Below are 22,012 nucleotides of genomic sequence, written 5' to 3' on the forward strand. Positions count from 1 at the left end.
CCTCAGCCGTGAAAACAAAATCGTTGAACGCGTGATCCTTGCGAGGGCGGCTGATATCCTAATACTCGCATTGTCCTAGGCTGGGCCCAGGCGAGCCCGGCCTCCTCAGAAAGGGCACGGCCTGGGTTGCTGGTGGTGGACCAGGTCCCCAGATTTGGGGGCGGGGAGGGGGGGAGAGTGATGGGTGGAGTTTTACAGGAGCCCAAGGAAGACAGAGTGGGGGATTCCCCTAGAGTTCGGATCTGGGCTCTCAGCTTTGGCAAAGCCCGGGATAAGAGAATCATGGGGGTTCCAGGGCCTGCGAACAGGCCCAATGGTAGTGTCTCAAGGTCGCAGGCCCTCCAGCATTACTTTGGGGGAGACCTGGGGGACTTGTGTTGAAGTGTCATGGGCAAGAACAATTTTACTCACAGGTGATCATCGGGGGGTGACTGGAGAGCTGGAGGAACTTACAAAGGACCACTGGCACCCTTCAAGAAGAGCATTGCTTTCAAGCTAAATCTCTTCCTCCAAGAAAAGCCCATTTCAGAGAAGTGCAGAACAACTTGCAGCCCTTGCCTCTCTATCTGTTGTGTTTTCCCAGGATTGAGGGAGGTGTCTACCTTGGCCTTGGTCCTGCTTCTCTTTGTGCAGGCATTTCAAAACAGATTCAATTCCGTCATACACTATCTGTGCCTCCCATACATCCTCCTCCCCCACGCATGAGAAGGGATCCAGAGAACAAGACAGACATCTGTGGTTGGAACCTAAGGACAGGCATTTCAATATGCATATGTATCTATTCTAACTGCAATATTTTTTTGTGGAAGTCAAGCTACTTAAAGCAATTTCCATAAGATCTGTCTTAGAAGAGAAGGTTTGGTGGGGACAAGGTGAGAAAGCTGTTAACTATTGTCTGGCCCTGAAAAGGTCGTAAGTCAGTGCCTTGGTAGCTGACCTGTCAGGGGAAGGTATAAAGGCTTTATTCATGCAGTCGCTCCAATGTTCTCAGCTCTCACAAAAGTGTTTTTATGATTCAATTTTCTTACCTCTTTTCTTAATTAAAAAGCTGAACCATTAGAATAGCACCTGCATCATGTCCTGACGGTGCCTGCATACTAATTCCAGAGTCTTTACAACCAGTAATTATAACATAAAATCAGAGATTGAATAAAACAGAAGGATTTTGCTCCCAAAGCCCTGCTAATCCCCTTTTAAAAGGGTCTGGTGAAATAATTCAGAACAGTATCCGGAAGTTGGATTACCGCTCCTTTTTTAACTTTTTACAATGAAATGATATTTCACAGTTAAAGGAAGCTCTATTTTTCTACAACAGTTTTTTTTTTTTTAATTGGCAGGTTTTTTGAAGATAGAAAGCATTTGACTATGGATTCCTTGCTTACTAAATGCACTGGCAGAAAATGTAGGGGAAATTTTTATAACATGTTTGAAACACTTAAATTTTCTCAGGTGAAAGTTGCTGCAGTGTGACTGAGAATTGTTTATGTGCATGATGCATTAGGCAACCTTCTTCATTTCTCTCAGAGGAAATAAATAAGCAAACCTTTCAGGGGCAGATGACTATTATTCATGACTTAGAAATATGCACATTTCAGGCAAAACACTTTTCACTATTATGCGGGGTTCACTATTTCACTTACTGAATACATTGATGGGTGCAAAAGCTAGAGACCTCCATTAAACCCTGAGCAAAACCTTGCAGAGGCTGAAGCCAAGGAGCTTGAGCTGTCTGCATTTTCTCTCCAGTTCTGGCAAGGAACACTATCTTCATCTGGCTAATCCTATGTTACATGGGCCAGCCATCAGCCACAAACAAGAAAAAACTGGGTCATCCTTCTGATACTTTGCATAAATCATCCGATAATATTGCTGGGGAGGGTTACCCTTTCTTTTTGCCATTATTCTACAACTGCATGGTACAGCCAAAACCACAGAAATTTACCCAATTTTGGTTTCTTCCCTCTGCAAACATTTCCCAAGGCTGCCCATTCATTATGAGGTTCAGAACCATGTACAGCCCTGCCTGACTTGTTTTGAATTGATCAATATTCTTGCCCTACATGTTGGCTCATATAGAGTCTCACTGGATCTAAAGAAGCCAAAAAAGCAAGACAAGTTTCAAATCCATCTCCCTGGTCATATTTACATTTGATTAACTTGCATCCTGAGTTAATTTTTTTTCTTTCTCTTTTTTTCTATGCAGCTGTTTTGGATGTTTGCAAGGCTACTGGAAGATTCAGAGGCAAACCCCAAACCTCCTAATTGTCTAATGAGTTTCTTTTTTTCCTGAATGGTTTTGGGATCTGAACTTTATCAAGTTCCCAGAAAACTCTCAAACATTTTCCTCATTAAAGATATTTGGGCAAAAAAGCAGTGCTGTCTTGATGCCCAGACAAGAAGTTCGTGACAAGCGGAACATGTTATTATGGTCACCTGATGACCAAGACGTTATTAATTTTCCCAGAATGAAAATTCAGTACAAGAAAACTATGATAATAAAAAAAGTTCTGGGGCACTGGGTGACTCAGTAAGTAGAGCATGCAACTCTTGATCTTGGGGATGTGAGTTTGAGTCCCACCTTGGGTGTAGAGATTACTTAAAAGTAAAAATCTTAAAAACAAACAAACAAAAAACTTCTGACACCTTCCTGGGAAAAATGTGCTTTTGTGTGACTTTTGTCCAAACGTTCGGTCCTGGGTCACCCTCACCCCCCCAACTCACATATTCCCTACCTTCACACCCAGGTCTTAAAAAATCCAACACCTACCTCATGATAGCTGCAGAGACTTATGACAAAAATAAATGAACCTCTGGGCAGGACAGGCCATACTGCAGTTTACTGCAGTGCCAGCGTCTTAACAAGTCATGGGGGCGACATTAAGACGATTGCGTTTCTCCAGCTTGGACCCACACTGAAATAAACTCATGAGAGTTTATTCTTCTAATTTTTCTTGGGCCTTTTAGAAATAAATCACGTCTCTATCTTGGTGCCCCACAGCACCGGGCTCTGGAACACTCTGAGAACATTAAGTCATGTGGTTTCAAAACACTCATCTAGCCTCGTAGCCTCAGGTACGCCCTGCTATGGAGCTTGAAGCCCCAGGCGGTACCACATTTTCTAGTAAGGTCTGGAGATCTAATTCTGGGAGGAACTATGGGATGTGTCTGAAAGATGAAGTTGGAGTTATATAAGTCATAATCACATTAACAGCAAGCGCTAAACAACATGTAAATGTTAAATGTTTCAAGGATTACCTTATTTAATACTTGAAAGAAGTTTGTGAAGGAGATTATTTTAAATTCTATTTTACCAGATGAGGAAACTGAAGCACAAGGAGGTTTCATCATTTATCCAGGGGCAGAGGGCTATCGGTGGACAAGCCTGAGAGACTGGCTCCTAGCCAGTCTTCCCACCACGCTGTTAGTTTTTACCTGGTGCTTGACTCGGACGACAGAGGAGGAAACGCTCGGTGGAAATCATTAGCAGGCTAAGATACCCGCAAACTGTCCTTGGTGCTGCCCCTCCGCGGTGGGAAGCGGGTAACCCCCAGAGGACACGTGAGTTTTTCTCTAGGGTGAGGCTAGCCAAGGGCCCTTGGGGACCAGTGAATTCAACCCTCCGCCAAAGGTTACACCATTCAACATTCTGCCAATAAATAATGGTGTCTGGAACGAAGCCTGAGCTCTCCTAGCGTCAGGGGCGCTGAAATGTCCCAGAGCACGACTAGCACTGGATGCCAAGGCAGCCATCCCTCCCACACTCTCTTCTCCCTCCACTCCCCGGAGTGGTTCGAGCCGAAATTCCCTGGCGCCCTCGCGGCACAACGCTATCCTGAGACAGATGCGGAGGGCGGGTGAAATCCTGGGTTTGGGTTCTCTCTTTGCACGGACGAAGCGCAGCGGTGAGCTGGGGTTCCTTCCCAATCTCCACCTGCTCCCCAGCACAGTGCCTGTCGGTGAAAGGGCTTTAATGAGTGCTCTCTCAAGGAGGCCGGGTAGGAGGGGGACTGAAGCAGCAGTAGAGGCCCCTCTAACTTGTCCCTGAGCCGCAGGAGGGGGACCTTTCCTCGAGAGGGACGGGAGGGGGCGCAAATCCCAGTACTAATATCCTATGGCCCTCCTCCCTCGCGGTTCCCAGCGATTCGGACGGGTCTTGGCAGCCCCTGGGGCCTTCTCCTTGTGGCCGCTCTTTTCACACTCACGCGTCGCCCTCTCGCCTTTGCGTGCTGGGGTCCTTCCCCCAACTTTCTCAGGACTGCAGCCTTTGCCCCGAGAGCTGCTTCTCCAAGGTGTTCTCTAAGGCTACCTAGCACTCCAACCCCAACAGCTGTGACCCTCCCACTTAGTGCAGCCCCCAACCTTAGCCGGACCCACGGGGACTAGGTGAAAGAGGCCAGGCAGCGCGTTTGTGGACGAAGCGCCTGCGCGGTAGGGGGTGGGGTGGGGTGGGGCGAGGCATCGCCGGAGCCCTGGAAGCTCAGTGAGCTGAGTGGAGGTGGTAGGAAGGTTCTGACGTTTCAAGAGGTTCGGATACATCTGAAATAATTTCTCTAGTGGCAGGACCAAAGAGGGCTTCCGCACCCAACGCTAAAACCCACTGATGATCCCAGTAAGGCCCCAGGAAGAGTCACTGTGGGTTGTGGCCAGTCTAACGGCTTGGCCTTTCGCAGCACTCTGAAGGGAGCCTTGAGGTCTGAGCATCCGCTACTCTGGGAGGGAGTGGGATCCAGCTAGGAAGACTCCTGCGGGCAACTGTGCCCGAGGTACCCATCAGGACTTAAGCAGGGTTTGACGCCAGCTCACCCTTTTTTCTTTGCCTGTGTTTATTCCCGACAACTACTAGGCTTTTGTCTGGGAAGTCAAAGGTGGTTTGTGAGAGGATGCGCCCTGTCCGAGCAGTGGGAAGCCTACCTTTCCAGGAAGACATTGAGACACGGGTTAATTTTCCCCCTTCTGTAATGTAAATTGGTTCATGAATGTCAGTGTTACTGAGGTGAATGAAATTGGGGACGAGGGAGGCCTCCTTCACAATGGTCTCTTTAGTGGGTCCCTCGGTTTTGCTGCCCGGAACAACCAGGCTTCAGAGGTGTTTCTGTAAACCCTGAGGGAAGGCAGGGAAAAGGACTGGAGGCTTCAGGAGGGTCCCAGATCTTTCCCTAGATGATGAAGCAATAACAGGACACTCGAATTCAAAAGAGGAAGGGAAACATCACAACATTTATTACCAAAGAAAACAGCAAAATGCAGCTCCTTGTACACAATGCTCTTCGGAGGGAAAAAGAATCACAGATTTTAATTCATTTTTACATATTTACAGCAAGATTAAAGCCACAGCTTTCAACTATGTTTTCCACTGAACAATCACTTTCAATCAAATACAAAACAACTTTTTTTTTTTTTCCTTTCAGGTTAGTTCATAATTTAAGGATCTAAGGGGAGAGCTGATAAATCACAAACAGTGTGGGTAGAGATGTACCAAATAGTCTAAGCTTTGTGTGTGTGTGTGTGTGTGTGTGAATTTATGATTACAAAACATTTGCCTGTCTGTATAATTCACATTCATTGCAATCATTACATTTTCCCATAAATTAGCGATATAAACAAACATATGGGGACCTCCAGTAAACAAATAAAAATCAATGTAAGAGACAACATTTTGCAGCAACTATAATAACAGCATGGATTACAGCTTGGGGAAACTTCTTTACAAATCATTTATTCAGCACACACAGAGTGGGGAGGCCGGTACATCCTTGTTTATTTAAACCACCTTTAAAACCACATCGGGAGATTTGGCAAAAGCCGGAAAGGGTGAAATTTTCTTTCCAGGGCACAATATTAAATGAAGAACTGCATATGTGGATGGGAGGGGTGGGTATTTGCATGCACTTTGGGGACACTATCTTGTAAACTGAACTTTCTGAACTCCAATTGCCAAGATTCTGGGAAATTATAAAAATGTCTCTCCCTCAAGCCCCTCTACTTTGTATTAATGGCAGAAAGGGCTTGCTGATTGCTTGCTGCTAGTGGGAATAAACACACAATGGGTCTATTTTTAAGAGGATTGTCTTTGAAGGAGCAGGAAATATTACCAATTGCAAGGCTGCAGCCTTAGGTTCCAAGGATCCTTGGCAAGAATACTGGGAGTTTAAGGAGTCCCCAAAGGAGGCTCATCCAAGTTTCCCGATTGGGACTGATGAGTGCAGGCCAGTGCAGAGAGAAGCAGACACACAGTTGTGCGCTTGGGGTATGTACCCTCTGCCTACACCTTCTCTGCATTCTTTCCCCTATGTCCCAGAGCCAGTGTAAAGGGCCCCTCAACATCTGTGCACCTTCATAGACCTTGGACCTGATGTCTCTGTGTCGCTTTTGTTTTTTCCTTAGTAGGACTTAGTCCTAAAGTTATCAGTTGGTGTAGTGCGCATGTATTTTTTTTTAAAAAAAGAAGTTTGATTTTATCTCTTTAGAAACGGTTTGAAACTAACCGGGCAGAGGGAGTTTGACAGAGAGGAGAACAAATCGCTGACAAAGAACCTTTTACGTTTCATCAGCGTTGTTAGGACGACAAGCAGGAATGTCTCAGATAATAACTCCCACTTCAAAGATTTCTCAGCTCAATAGAAAGCGGACCATCCTTTTTATTCAACCACAAGGACTGGCACTAAAGAAGACTCTACTGTTTGATTTTTTTTTCACCGTGTTTATTTTTCCCCTATTCACTGGGGTACTTGGATAAAATAAACAACAAGACAATTAAGGGAACATGGACTTCTAACTTTCCTGCCATCTTCCCTATCCCCTTGGCCTTGGGCTCTTGAGTTCATGCCCAGGGCCAGAGTAGGCCTGAGGGGTATCCTATGCCCCAGGCTAGGGAGAAACAAGTGTGGGGGGGGTGCTGCAAGAGACTTCTGGGATGGAGGGGCAGAATGGGCTGTTCTGGGGGCTGGAGTGGAAATGTCCTAAAGGCACAGTCTGAACTCCGCAGATTCATCCAGGGTGCCCCCTCCACAAGTCCCTTTCAAATTCAGGCCTCCACCCTGCTCAAGTTGCAGAGAGGCGCTTTGCACAAAATTGAGCTGGGGATGCTCATTTGTTAAGCTTCTGAGATTGCCCTAAAGTTATTTACTCTTGACCCTGGAGCTTCTTTGGGGCGCAGTCAAGATGTACGGAGTCCGGCTCCTCCCTTTCCTGAATGCGTCCCTGGCACCAAATCGACCCCTCCCCACAGGAGTGTGGGGTGAACCCCTAAACGGGGGCGAGGCTGGTCCCAAAGAGGAAGTATATACTGGAGAACGTAGTGACAGTATTAAATGGCGTGAAAGCAAAGGTCAGCGCAAATGTATCTTAATAGAGTGTCTGCAGTGAAGTGTGCCGCCTTTGAAGCGGCCGCTCCCCGCGCGCATTTCCATGGCGAGCCTAACGCGGCATGCTGATGCACCGTCAAACTCACACTTTCAACCCCAAAACCCGACTCTTTGAACAACCCGAGCTTGATTAGACCTTTCTCCTTTTCTTTCCCCTCTTACAAACCATTTCCTCGCCTTTAGAAACTCGCCATCAAACCCAAATGCGCCCTCTGATCACCGCAGAAAGCAGAAACAAAGGGGGCTGAGCGGCGATTCAAGCGGCCCTTTTCTTCCCTCACATTATTATCCATTTTTATTATGATCGGGAACAAGTGCCCATTCGCGTGGGTTTTGTTTACCGGAAATTAAATGAAAATGATTTAGTCCGCGTCAAACAAAAATATATACTTGTATACACAAGAAAAAAGGCCTGTTAGACGTAAATATTATGTCCTTAATGAAAAGCCTGGACGGGCTCCAGGCTCGGCCTTTCAGGATTTCAGTGCAACTTGCCCATTGCCATAGAAATCCTAACTTACCATGAAGATGCACCGTGGCGAAGAAACATTGCTTTGTGCGCGGACCCTTTGATGTCGCAGGCGCTAGATGCGGGCGCTCAGCTGCGTTGGGCGAGATTACCTTGCGAGCAACGCGGTGGACATCTGTAACAAGCAAATGAAAAATTAAAGGCTATTAGTGGCCGACCAAGCATTTTTATTTTATTTCACTGTTTTGGATAGGAGTGGAAGGCAAACCGGGGCCTAGATATAGAAGAGAAAGAAATGAGTCCTATTTGGAGATGGGAGAATTTTTAAACGTCAGAAGAAGCAAGTTCTTCAAATGCCCTCTGCACCTTGGTGGTGGGGCGGGTGTTTCCCGATGGGAACGAGTTGTTTGCTGCAGACAGCCGGCCCTTGGCCTGGCGGCCTCTGGACTCTATTGTATGGGTGAGGGGGGTGGGGGAGGGGATTGCAGTACCACTTTCACAAGAATGGATTCGCTAAGGATATATTTTGGAAGATTCTGGTTTTTATTAGGGGTAATGAAAACAATACCACCACAGTTAGGACGTCATTTAGCTGATGAAAGTGGGGCTGCAGGGCAGGAGTGAGAATTGTCTAATAGTGTCTGAAGAGAAGAGCATAGAAGAAAACCCAGCAGAGTGGCGGGACAAGGACTTGTTTGTTGGACAGTCTAGGGAGCTCCCCCTAGGTGGGACTTCCACAGTCCTACCTATGTCTAAATTCTTAAGGGATTGGAATAGGGCTACCGAAGCTTTTTCACCCTTCTTTTTCTTTCTACCCTCCTCCCTCATGTTAGCAAGGATTTGGGGGCAGCCCCATCCTCCCTGCAGAGGGTGGTAGATTGGAAAACAGGGCCTGATTTCTCCCCTGCTAGGCAACAATTGCAAAGACTGCCTCTCCTCTGCCACCAACATCTGGTTCTTTATCTGGGGACTTGGTACCTAGCATATAGAATACACATTCAATCTAGATCCATTGGGTGTTTGCCTTAAAACATTTATTATTGTAGTTCCTCTCTCTTGTCTACTCCCCACCACACACACACAACTTTTTAAAAATAAGACCAACAATTGTGAGATTTTTTACAAAGATCATCACAGAATTGATGTGATTTATCCAGACACTGTTGCCTAGGCCAAATCCCTTCACTGTGGAGGCCTTGGCTCAGTGACGTCATTGGCCCACTCTGCACCCCCAGCGCCAAGCACCCACAATATTCCACAGGCAGCACCTCTACAAGGGGGGGGGGGTGGGGAGAGGGTGATTGGTCCCGGGAGTCTTCAGAGTATTGAATCCAAGAGCCCCTCTAGCACTCTTTTGTCTACATTTTCTGTTGTTAGGACTCATACCCTACCCCAAGTATAAAATGTCTGCCAGACAGACAGGCAGACAGATATATTTGTGTGGTTGGGCCAGTCCGTGTGAGAGTGGCATGTGATGCCCAGGGTTAGGTGCTTAAACCCCTCTTCCTTTTATCTCCTTTGTAAAAAGTAGTTAGAAAATTTGGAATCTGTGACTTGTGCATTTTTGTTTCAAAGGATAGCTGAAGGAGGAGGTAATGTAGGGAGGCAAAAGTAGAAGGAAATAGGCAAGATAATAGCTCAGGAATTCCCTCTGCCACCTTCTGCGATTGGAACTTTGGAGGAGGCTCCCAATGGGGGCTGGGAAGGGAGGATGGGTGGCAATCCGAGCTGCCCAGGCCTTGAAAACATTTCTCATTCTGTGAACCAGGAAAGGACTTTGTGATCTTAATTTCACCGCCTGCAGCTGCCAACTTTGCACACAAACTCTTCTAATGTATCTTTTTTTCTCATTCTCCCTGTCTCTTTCTGTACTTTTTCTACTGGAACACTGGGGTCACCCTACCCAGTCATGAAGGCGTCTGTGTCAGGGTGGGTGGAGGGTGCTGGGCGTGATTGTAGAATAAATATGGGAACCATATTTATATTTTAAAATAATGGACATTATATCAGCACCTTAAATGAGCTCTAACAACCTTTAGTGGTTACCTTCCTTTCCTTCTCTCTCCCTTCCTTTCTTCCTTCCTTACCCTCTCTCTTCAAGCCTCAGTAACCCCGCCTAGACTAGCAGTCTGTGCACCGGAAGCGGCAACCCCAGCAGCAGCCCTAATACCGGAGGCGGCGGCGGCGGCGGCAGCGGATGGGCCAGGTGGTGCCTGGGGGTTTGGGGGCGCGGCGGGGGCAGCTGCGGCGGGGCCCGCGCCTTGACACACGTACCATTCGCTCAGGTCCGCGCCACGCGCCACCACCGCCGCCGAGGAGGCCACCGGGGGCTCGCGGCCGAAGTCCGACGAGGGCGACACGAGGGCAGACGGCGTGGCCGAGTCGTAGCCAGAGCTAGGCGGCGGCGGTGAGCGCCCATGCACCTTCATGTGCTTACGCAGCGAGCTGGGGTGCGTGTAGCACTTGTCGCATCCGCGCACTTTGCACGTGTATGGCTTGTCGCTCGTGTGCACGTGCGAGTGCTTCTTGCGGTCGCTGCTGTTGGCGAAGCGCCTCTCGCAGCCCTCGAACTCGCACCTGAAAGGTTTCTCGCCTGGTGGAGGCAACGCAGAGACATTAGTGCGCGTGGGTCATGGCCCCCGCTGGGCCTCACCACCCTTCTCAATTTCTCTGTCACTTTTTGGAAAAAACCCACAGAAGATTTTCAGAAACCTCTTTCCTTTTGGCATCTCAGGACCATCACCCCCTTCTCCCGCTCAGAACGCTCCCCGAGCTTCCTCCAGCACGCTGCCACCCCTCCCCCTCTCCCGCCTGGGCAAGGGGGTGGTGGGGGAGGGTAAGAAGGAGGAGCGACAAAGACTCCATGTTAGTCGAGTTTCCGACTAACCACTCCGGTTCTTTTCCTCCCAATTTCCTCCACTCGGAGCCAAGAAGTACCTTTGCCCGAGAATAGAGTTGAGTGAGGAGCTAGCATCGGCTCAATTTAAAGTTGCTGGTTCTAGTCGAATGTCTCTCTCCCCCCACTACACACACACACACACACACACACACACACACACACACACACACACACCATGGCCCACCCAGCCCAGCGGTCCACCTCGCACACACACCACCATGGCCCAAATTGTTTCCTAAAGTAGGTTTCGTGCAAACGTCAAGGCGATGGAATAATTTAAAGATGCGCAGCCGATGCACACGGCATATGCATAATGTGGATTCGTGCTGCAGGGAAAGGTATTCTGAGCAATGATTCACTTCAAACGCAATTTTTACGGGAAATGGAGCCCCCTCCCCCTTCCCTTTTACCCCCTGAGGGCAAACATTTAGCAGCATTCTTCAAATCTTGCCTAAACAGTCCGGGATCCCTCCAGTTCCGCGCGCCGGCAATAATATTTTATTACGCTGCTCCAGCGGCATCCCGGAGACACTGCCGCGGGCAGCCGGCTCTCCCAGTCCGAAACGACTTGAGAGATCGAATAGCCTCCCCAGACCACCCACGCCCCGCGGTCGGGCCTCGCAGGTCTGAGCTGAGAGGCAGGCGCTGCAGGGTTTGCCGGGGCCAAGCGGGATCCGAGGCCTCTCGCGTAATCGCACCCTTGAGCTCGGCGGCTTCCGGATGAACGCAGCTGCTGAGATAAGACCAGGCCAGGAAGACAAGCGGGCAGCCGGGGTAGACCCGCGTGGGGCTCAGATCCGCGATGCGATGCCCTGTAGAGCCGCGGGAAGGCGCGAGCGCGCGTTAGGGTGGAAATACTCGCCGAGGACTGAGCCCCCATCCAGGAGCTCACCGGCGGCTGGATTCGCTGAAATGTAGGGGTGGAAAGGACCCCAAGAACCTGGAAGCCCAGGTTCCTGCTGGAGCTGCAGATGCTGTGGAAAGGTGGGGAGGAAGTGTCTAGGCGTCTTAAACAAATGGATGCCACTGGGCGCCCTGGGTTGAGAGAAAGGCTACCAAGCGTCTGGCTAAGAAAGAGATGCATGGCTGGAGGACTGTTGCCTTTGTGGTCGCTTCTCCCGCCGCTTCCAGGAAAGACGGGTGCTTTGGGGCAGGTTTGAACAAACAAAGCCTCTAGTCCTGAGCCGGGCTGAAGCTCAGGCGGAGTCAAAGGTTTGCGCACAACCCTCGCCTCCGTGCAGCTGCGGATTGGGAGCCCAGGGTTCTGGCACCGACCGGTCGCTGCGTCCTGCGACCCTGCAGGAGTACTGCTAGTACAGTGGAACACTGGGCGGTGCTGGCATCTGCCATTTCTCGGCACACCGGTACCATTTTATTAAAAAACAAAAACAATAAACGAGAAAGATGCAGAATACATCAGTGTCCCTATTTGCCCCTTATTTTCTCCCCTCTGATCCCTTTTGGCATCTGCAAAACTAAAACTTTTATTTCTCCCTTCCTTCTTTTCTTTCTAAAATCACTTACAAGAACCATGCAATTCAGGGCCTGCAAAAGAAAACAAGATTTGCTGAGAACACAGAGGAGGAATAGAATTTGAGGTTGATTGCCCACCCCCCAAAATATTCCCCCACACACTTATCCCATTTGCGCGCACCTCGTTGGACATTCACGTAAAACAGAAACAGTGATTTCATCCCAGACGAGGAGCAGAGGGAAAAAGCAGGGCACTGAAGGCGATTCGGGCAGCTTGGAAGTTCGGAGGCCCCAGGGACGCCAGGTGAGGCCGCGCCCCCCAACCCCGCGCCCTCCCGGCCTCTCCCTAGCTGCAGGAGGTTCCTTGGACTCCTTGACTAAATCGCGCCCCCACTCCCACCCCCAATACACTGCCTCCCGCCCCCTCCCTTCCCACCAAGTCCGGGCGTTGTGCCCTGGGTGGGTGGGTGGATGTGGAGAGGCAGGGTTGGGCTGGGGCCCTGCAGCCGGTCCGGAGCGGCCTGAGCCTGGGGCTAAGTCTTGAAAAGCCCGGAGTCTCCTCCCAGAGGCTCAGCAGCCGGGAGAGGCCTCCTTCCCGGCCCTGCGCCAAACCCGCCTGACAAAGTTCGGAAGCTGCGGTGCAGTTCCGCTAGCGCCATTTTCTCGCACTTGTGGCTGGGCCAGGTTACCTAGCATCTGTGTCCCGGCGCAGACTCTTCTCTACCTTGGATCCCAGCCCTGCCTCTCTCTATAGACTGCCTGGGAAGGTGCGGCGATCCCCCAATTGAGGGTCCCGGGAAGTGGGCAGGCGGCGGGGTCGGGCTGGAGCGCCGCGGCTGGCCCGCGTCTCCCTCGCGGCGGCACCATTGTTCCGGGATTGCTGTGACCGCCACAAAGTGAAACCTTTCGGCACGGGCTTGGGGCAGCTGCCTCCGAAGCCAGGCCCGGAATTCAGATCCGGGAGAATCTCAACTCCTGAGAAATCAGCTCCTGTTCACCGCTTCCGCGACTCGAGGAAATGAAACGCCATTAATATTTGAAAAGGCAATTATTTTCCTGTTGAATAGAGAACTGTCTTCATGAATAATTTGTAGTGAGGTCTATTGCCATTTGAGAAACATTTTGTTTTTTGTTTTTCTCTCTGTCTCTCTTTTCATTACTTAGGAGGGGGGTTTGAAGGAAACGCCGGAGCAGGCGAGGCTCAGTAGATTTTTTTTTTTTTTTTAACTCCAGCGATAATGAATCAGGACTGCCAGTGGAAAGGACGCACTTAGAATTCTGTCCTGAATAGACGCAAACCTGAGCCAGCCTGGGCGCACTGAACTTGCTTCTCTGCTGTAGGTCGATTGCACTAAGAATTTAACCATTTTCTGCTTCATGGACTTCAAACAGTAGGCCGGCAAAGAGCAGTAAAAGTTTGTTTGTTTAAAAAACCCCTGGTCATTAAAAATGAGTTCCTTCTCTGGCTCAGGACTGCGCTTCTATCTTCGCAGTCCGGGCCGTCAGCTCCTGGAGTAGTGAGCCTGTGGGAGGTGAGCAGGGCCTCACTTCTCCTCCCCTCCCCCGAGATAAAACTCGGAGGGTGGGACGGGGGAACGAATGCTTGCGCGAGGGAAGGGAGGGAAGAGGGAAGGGTACTGGAAACAGTTCGGGAAAACTGTACGTTTCTAGATATGCTATGGAAATAAAGTAGGACTAAGAGTGAACTTTGGTCTGGACTCCGCCTGTGCCAGTGTCATGGCCAGGCACCTTCCCCGAGATTGCAGGGTTTGGGGGAGAAAGCAGGATTTGCAAATTTATTTCCCCAGCAGTGCCAGCCTGGGGGAGTCCTTTGACTCTAATGCTTGCTGATATTTCCACCAAGAATAGAGAGGTAAGGTAGAGCGCCAAAAGAGTAAGAGAAGTAGGGCACCAAGCTGGAACTTATTTCACCCTCTTCTCTCCCCACTAGTCCCCTTCTTCTACCCCCAAAATAGAGGACAGGAGATGTCGACTTCTTAAACTTCCAGGGAGTTTGGGTGAGGAAACCCTAGCTAGGGAGAGTACAACCTCGGCAGCTAAACTAATTAATGTAACTTCACAGGCTGTTCTGGGAAGTGTGAAAACTTTCTCCTTGCAATTGCATTAATTAGAGATGCTTCTGGCCAGAGGAGTTCAACTTTGCATGCTCTTGAGCAGGCTCCTTTTCTTTCTGTTAACTAGGACTAACAGATGTGGTTGACACATGTCCCCATTTCACTTAACAGCTCGGTAAATGACATTTAAGGCAGATGAGTCTCCTTGGGTCTCTGCTAAAGCAAAAGGGTTTGTCAAATGTCCCAAGTGTCAGGTCACCAAGGCTCCAAAACGGAGGCAAACTTAGCCCATGAGATCCTAAATCCTAAAGGCAACAAGGGCCTCGTGACCCCTCAGTTCAGGTGGTGGTCAGGTTGTCAAGCCCACCCCATGGAAGAGTACTTTCCACAGGATTCCAAAAGGATCAGGAAAATCAAATTGGTTCTATGTCTTTACGACTTTGGGGAACAGTGCCATTTTAAAACCTGAAAATCAAACTCGATGATCAGGGAACAGACATTTGCACACACAGAGACCCAAGCACGTTCACACTCGCCTCCCCCCCCCCCCAAGAGCAAAAATCCCGCACTATCCTCCCCACACACAGCCTCAGGAAACTTCTGTGATTCTAATATAGAAGGGCATAATTAATATTTTATAGACTTGGCTCATGGAAACACCAAGATATCCCCCCTCCTCCCAGATGGAACTTGAGGAAATCCAACCCCTAGGGCCCAGAAGAGGCCGCCTGCTTCCCCAGAGGGTCCGAACGAGTGCCGAATACTGACCTGTGTGAGTTCTTTTGTGTATTTTGAGATTTTCTGATCTAGCAAAGACCTTCCCACACCCCGGGAAAGGACAGGGGAAGGGCTTCTCGCCCGTGTGCACGCGGATGTGATTTACAAGTTTGTATTTGGCTTTAAAGGGCTTGCCCTGGCGCGGACACTCCTCCCAGAAGCAGATGTGGTTGGCCTGCTCCGGGCCGCCGACGTGTTCCACGGTGACGTGTGTGACCAGCTCGTGCATGGTGCTGAAAGTTTTGGAGCAGAGGCGCGGGGGCGCGGGGCTATCCGCTGCCAGCCACTTGCAGATGAGCTCCTGTTTGATCGGCTGACGCATGTAGCGGAAGAAGGCGCCGGGACCGTGGGGCGCGGCGAGGTTCACGGTCAGGTTCATGCCCCCGTAGCCGTGCAGGGCCGCGGCAGCTGCCAGGGCGTCGCTGCGGGCCACTGGCCCCGGCGCAAAGGGTTCCGGTCGCGCGTACATGTCTCCAGGGAACCCCAGACGCAGGAGTTCGTTCAAAGTGCCGCTGGGGGAGGCCTGGGGCGGCTGCTCTTGAAGGCCCGGGAACACCGAGGGGCTGGAGGCGGCAGCAAGCTGGGGGCCATGGTGTCCGGAGCTGCTACCTGTTGTCGAGACAAATAGCGCGCGTGAGAACCGGCGGCGTGGGCCGAGCATTCCATCAGGCCCCGGGGGGCAGGCCCAGCCCAGCCACACCACGGCCTCTGCCGTCAGCACCGGGACCGGGAGGCAGACAGAGGCGGCCGCGAACGGAGTGGACAGCGAGAGGCCAAGCGCCTCCGCTGCGGACCAGCTGGGCGGCAGTTCGGTAGAGCCCCCTGCCGCTCCATGAGTGGGAGAAGGATGGAGGCTGCGGGGCAGGTGGAAGGAGCTGTAGGGTGCGCAGTGCTGAGTCTGTGGGTTTCTGGGGGGCCCTGGGCTCTGCTCCAGGGGGGTCCGACCTGCTCCTCAAGCGTGCTTTGGCAGCCAACTCCCTGGGGCTTTCAGGGTCGCGGAGCCCTGCGGGGGAATGGAGGTGAGGCAAATGGTGATGTTTTAGGTGGTGGTGGTGCGGAAGCGCCCCGGTCATATATACTAATTTCAGTGCCCAACTCGGCTGGGAGAGCACGGCCTGCTGCATCCCGTCCTGGGCTCCCCAGAGCTCCCTTAGGTCAGGCCGTTCACACCAGTCACCTGACAGCCGGGAGGGGAAAGAACAACCACAAAAAACTTATGCGAAGTTTTTTTTTTCTCCCCTCAAGTTTCGGGTTCTGTTCCCCCTCCCCCCCCCCCCGGTCTTTAATGCCTACTTGAAATCCCGTACACTACAGAGGTAGCAGCGGGACGCGTGAGGAAGTGAATAGAGATTCGGGGCCGCGGCCCCCGCCCGCGGAGAGGAACAATCACCTAGGTCGCCTATTGGCCCGCAGCCCGGCCCGACGTCAGCAATGACAGGTCCCGCCGCACGCGGACACACACACACACACACACACACACACTCGCTCTCTCTCTCTCCCCCCCCCTCCGCTCTCGCGCCTCTCCACCTCACCCCACCCTACCCCCAGCATTTCTTGCTTCTACTGCTCATGCGCTCTGACCCGGGCACGGATTCTTTTCTCTCCTCTTGAGCCCCCTCCCCCTCCTTTCTCGAAAGCTGAGTGGATCTGCTCTGCCTCACTGCTCCTGGAAGTGAGTGGGGCTGGGTTATGCCTTCTTTCACCACTTTAGGGAGGGGGTGTTGCGCTGTACGTAAAGTACTCGGATTCTTAGACGGGCAGATCCAGCTCTGCCCGGGCTGAAGGGCAGCACAGAGCGCGCGGGGATGGAGGCCTGCTTCATCAGTTTGTCCCAGGAGCCAGAGGAGGCGGGGGCCTGTTTCCAGGGACTGCAGACTATGCGACCGGGAGCGGAGGAACTCCTAGCCTAGGAGCCCTTGAGCTCTATTTTCTCGCTTTCGCCGAGATTTCTTCTGTCCTTCATTTCTCTCTCTGATTTCCTTGGATTCTTTTTTCTTCCCTCCCCCTTTCCTCCTCCCCAATCTATTCCTTCCGCTTGGCCTTGCCAGACCCTCCCAAGTGCCCCCCGCGCTCGGAGACGCGTGAACCCAAGAATCCCGCCCAGAACCCGGGAGTGGGCCTGAGGCAGTGATGACCTGGGAGAGGCTGGCCTCGATACCACGCTACCCTCCCAAGAGGGGCTAAGAATCCTCTCAGCCACAAATCCCTTCGCCTCGCGGGCCGGCTGTCCAAAGAAACAAAGGCGAGAGGCATGCTGCAAGGAGAAACAGGTCCTCCCTCACCCCAGAGTCTCCCCGAGTCAATTTGTGGTCTTGAGCTCTGTACCCTGCCGCAAACGGAGTCTCTGGGAAGGGACCTTGGGATCCCTCCCACTTTCAGCTCCCACCACTTGTTGCCTGCGGTCGGAGTCTCTGCCTCTCTCCTCGCTAGCCCTCGGGGCTCTGAGAAAAGTGGACGCCAAGTTTCCCCGCCCAGGCTGTGCATGGGACTGCGGGCCCACCTCCTGCTCTCACGAAACGCCCTCCCGAGCTGAGGATCCACCGTTTTGGGGTGGAGGTTGGCCGGCGGGAAAAAAAAAAAACAAAAAAACCCAAAAAACAAAAAACCTTTCCGTTTTGGCCTAAGTCTAGTAGGGCTTGAGCAGGGGGGAGTGTCCTTTGTTTGCGCCGCGGACCGGCTAGGGCCGGCTGCACAGCTTGGCGATTTAAAGGGCCGCTCGCCCTTACGCCTGCCTTGCTCTCTGCAGCCAAAATGCCAACTTAAGTACTTGGGCCTCCCTAGCGGCCATAGAAAACGACTCCAAAGCAAAGAAAGGCTTGGATTTTTAAGAGAAGTTTTAAAGGATTGAGTAAAAAACCCTGTATCCCTAGCAAAGGTGAGAAGTTGGGACAGATTGCAAGGAAGTCTGACTGGGAGTTGATTGAGCTGCCCCACCCATCCCCAGCACCAAGAACTATTATACATTTCCTAGTCAGTAAAAGGGGGTTTCTTTTTAATTTTAAAAAATAATTAACTTATTTATAATGGTTGGCAGATTCTTTGAGACTTTCTTCATTTACTGCTTTGTTCCTGGCTCGGGCCGCATTTTATCGAGGGATTAACTTCCACAATTTCCCTGGGCTTTGAGAAGTCCAGGTCTTTCTGCTCCTCTGGCCGGCCGGAAGAGCTTAAGCAATGCAGCCAATAGATGATGCGTTAGCATTAAAAAGAAAAAAGAAAAGAGAAGGGAAGGGAAGGGATGGGAAGAGAAGAAAAGAAAAAGTTGAAGGAGAGCTTTTGACAGCCAAATCCCTTCTGCTCTGGAAACCAAGGACTTCTACTTAGTGTTGAGACTAGACTTTGAGGATTTGTCTCCTTCCTGGCTTTTACCTTCTCCCATGCTCTCACTTTCTGGGATTTACCCTTCTGCTTACAGAAGCCTCCTCTCCTGTCCCCTGCCCTATTTTCCCTTCCTCAAAGTGATGGTCAGGCCCTGTCTCAGAGTAATTTCAAGGCTCCCCCCTCCCCCAACTCAGGTGTCTGCTGAATGTTGCAGTTGTCTAGGCAAGTCTGGGCTGAACCCACAAAGGCCTCCTAAAGACAAATGAACAAACAAACACAAACAAAAAACCCCCAAAAAACCAAAACCAGAAAAACAATAAACCCCCAAACCCAAGAGGAGTGTGTCCCTCCCTGGGATCCCTCGCCCAGCTGTTTTTCCTAACCATCTCTCACCATAGAGCTTAGTCAACTCCTCCTGTAGCATTCAGGCCTAAGTGCAGGGATATTTCTGCAGTAGTCCAGCAATAAAAATATTTTCCTTTCCATCTGACCTCTGTGATCTACAACCTACTGTTTAGGATGTTTGTCAAACTTATCATCCACTTTTGCTTTCATTAAATCTCTGATTTGCACAAAAATTGGTCCCTTAATATATACACTGTGACCTCACCTGCATCAAAAGCTTTGAATAACAGCAGAGAACAGGGGTATTTAGGTTGTTTTAGTCTACGGACCCTTTTGGAAGCCTTGTGATGCCAGTGAACTCTAATAGTCCTGTTTTTGTAAACAACACAAGTATTAGAAAAAAACTGTAAATTTCCATTAGAAAGGTGGTGAGAATAAAGATGCAATTTTCCCCTTCCAAGTTAGTGGACCCCTGAATTCTAAGCACTGTTTCTGTAGACTCTGGGGATAAGAAGCTGAGGTTTTATACTTGTAGAGTGTTAATATGCTGCATACTCATACTAACTTTACCCTTGAAAAACTTTGAACATGTGTGTGGCTTTTTGTGCCAACAGTGAAAGGGCAGATATGTCTGATTCAGCCAAATTCACTGACAGTAACGTGGCCCCATGGAGCTCCTTCCCAGATGCAGCATTCTCTTGAAGTACTACAAACATATGGACCCATCCTGGGTAGATGCTTCTTGAGTAGCCAGGGGTTACTTGACCTGCAGGTCATTAAGGCTGCCTGATCCTTACAAGTTCCTTGGAGCCACATGGTTCGAACGTTGGCTAAAACACATAAATGGGGCCAGGAATTCTCCCAGAGGGACATTTTCCCAGGGACAGAGACAGGGAGGAAAAAAAAAAATCAATTTTACCCACTAACATTTATAGACAGGGAACTCTGGGTAATTACATAAGGATCTTCAAAGCATATCTCTGAAATAAGCCCCAAAACAGTATCCAGGTAACCGTAGATGACAGGTGGGGCGCTGATGGCAAGGAGGCATATTTTAGTTTTCAGAGCTGTTTCTCTGAGTCTTCCAGTGCCAGGTAGCAAAGAGTCCAGATTTCATTGACTTGATAGGGCAGGCTGAGGAATGGTGTTCCTCTCTTTCAGAAAGTTATCTCACCACCCTGACTCCCAATACCAAATGCTTGGTTGGAGCATTCTATTTCTAACCATGCTGGGGTTACAGCATTGTTGAGTTCACTTTCCTGCTTGATTTGCAGAAAAAAAGAGACACATTCTGCAGCTCAGAGATCTTCAGTAGAAGTCAAAGAAGCACTGGAGGCTTTTGTAGGGGCCTGTTTGGAACAAGTTCCACCACCAGACACCAAACATCCATCCAGTGCCTAGAATCCTGCCCTAAGCATCTTTGTTCACCTCAACCTGGTCAAAGCAACAGCATACACTAAAGTGATTTTTTAGTCCTGTTATATAGAAATATGACATTTGGTGGCCCTACCATCTGCCACAGCTCCTCCCATTACTGGCTCCAATTGGGGAATGTCTGACCTCTCTCATTTGGAAAAAAAGAAAGAAATAGGGGAAGTTTCAAATCAATAGCTGGGCTATTTTTCCACTTTGATATTTTAAGCAATGCTAAATGATGATTATCTGTTGCAGGTTATGCTCAGTGCAGGATCCCAGGAACTGAGGGCCTCTGCACAGAGCCTGGCCAAGAACAAGTCTTGTTGTCTGAATGCTCTGCATCTAGATCTGCTGTCACTTGTTCAGTCCTTTCTTCCCTGTTTCTAGCCAGGTTACAACCCAAAACAAGGGACAAGTCTTTTTATAGGCTATTCACAGATAGATTTTAGATTCCTGCAGTGAGAGGTTATCTCTAGTCTTATGAAAAAAATAATAAATAAATAAATAACTTTAGCCCCAGGAGCCCACTATATGTCCTAGCCCAAACTGTACAAAGGAGATGAGATCTAGGATTTTGGAGATAAAGGAAGCTATTCCTCTCCTTTGCTATGGAAGTTTGGGCTTTAATCATTAATGGAACTGAGAATGAAATAAAATATACTTGGATAAGATTTAATTTCCAAGCAATATTTCTGCTGAATATCTTTTGACAAAAGATTAAGAAACATGGTCAAAGGATCTTCCAGAACAGCACCGAGGAATTAACTTAATTTCTATAATAAGCACATCTCTCTTGAGAATTCTGCCATCAGATTATCCCAAAATAATAGAAGAAAGCCATTTCCTGAGTTGTCCATTTAACTTTTGTTAAGAAGGTTGCTTTTCCTTCCAACAAGGGAATACCTTGGAGGCAACCATCAGCTGGTGGTGTAGTTGAAATGAGGGAAACTAGAAGCGCCTGGAAGGGAAAACACTCAACCCTAAATCATATGCTTATTCTAAATGGAATATTAAATTAAATTCTTCACAATGAAGGTATTCCTGACAGAGCGGCTGTCAGTCACTCCCTGTTCAGACACCACATTGTGGGAACGTAGTTGCCGCCACATTGCAGAAGGCTGGTGTCCCTGGTAAAGATGATGCATATCATGTAAACCCCATCACCAAGATCAAAGTCTGCTCCTTTCATGGAAGCCAATACATGTCAAACCTCATTCCAATCAAATCGTCTGGAAATGAATTCAAGATGAATATGTCATAGAATAATGTGACAGTGGAACTACAGAAGGTCAGGGGTTGTTGTTTCAATGAGAGAGTCGTCAAATATTAATTCTAGAATGTCCAGATGAGTAGGCATAGAGGGGGATTAGCTGGCTGCTGGTGGGATGTTGTGTCGCTGATTTGTGTGCAAATGCATCAAATACCAAGGTGTTGTTCTCAGTTTCATTGGAACTCAAGAAACACCTACAAGCTCACAACCCAACATAACCAAAAGACAAAACAAAACTTCCCACTTAAAAAAATAACTTCAGCAAACCAATATTCAAAAGAGAATTTTAACTTACTAGACTCTTTCAGGGAGTTTCGGTAAAGCCGTAATCTTTTCCTCATCACCAAGGAAGTCTTGTATCTCATTTTCCAACTTTGAGCCTGTTTGGGAAGAAAAGAGGGACAGTCACTAGTTAAACAATTTTATACATGTTTGTATGGCAAGATTGTGTGGCCTGAATGTATCAGTGTTGGTCTGAAGTTCTTTCAGTCTTTCTTAGACCATTTTCAAATTTAAAAGTGAAAGAAAAGGCTTCTGCTGGGAACTACCCATATTTATTGCAAAATGATACATCCTTTGTGGTAAAAAATATTAAAAATCATT

At 49.4% G+C, this 22,012-nt stretch overlaps 1 protein-coding gene across 1 annotated transcript in view; it reads right to left on the reverse strand.

The window, feature by feature from the left end:
• LOC102731519 (Zic family zinc finger 4) overlaps positions 1-21,789 on the reverse strand; it is a 121,562-nt gene extending 99,773 nt beyond the window's left edge. The window contains exons 1-4 of the mRNA XM_081808908.1: positions 21,705-21,789; positions 15,049-15,666; positions 10,004-10,426; positions 7,886-8,008 (exon numbers count right to left, since the gene is read on the reverse strand). Of these exons, the coding sequence (XP_081665034.1) occupies positions 7,886-8,008; positions 10,004-10,426; positions 15,049-15,666; positions 21,705-21,774 (1,234 nt within the window). The 5' untranslated portion in view covers positions 21,775-21,789. The remainder of the gene's footprint in view (positions 1-7,885; positions 8,009-10,003; positions 10,427-15,048; positions 15,667-21,704) is intronic.
• Positions 21,790-22,012: the final 223 nt, after the last annotated feature.

This window comes from Leptonychotes weddellii, chromosome 1 (assembly GCF_054177405.1).
Source record: "Leptonychotes weddellii isolate Sample4059 chromosome 1, ASM5417740v2, whole genome shotgun sequence".
NCBI lineage: Eukaryota > Metazoa > Chordata > Mammalia > Carnivora > Phocidae > Leptonychotes > Leptonychotes weddellii.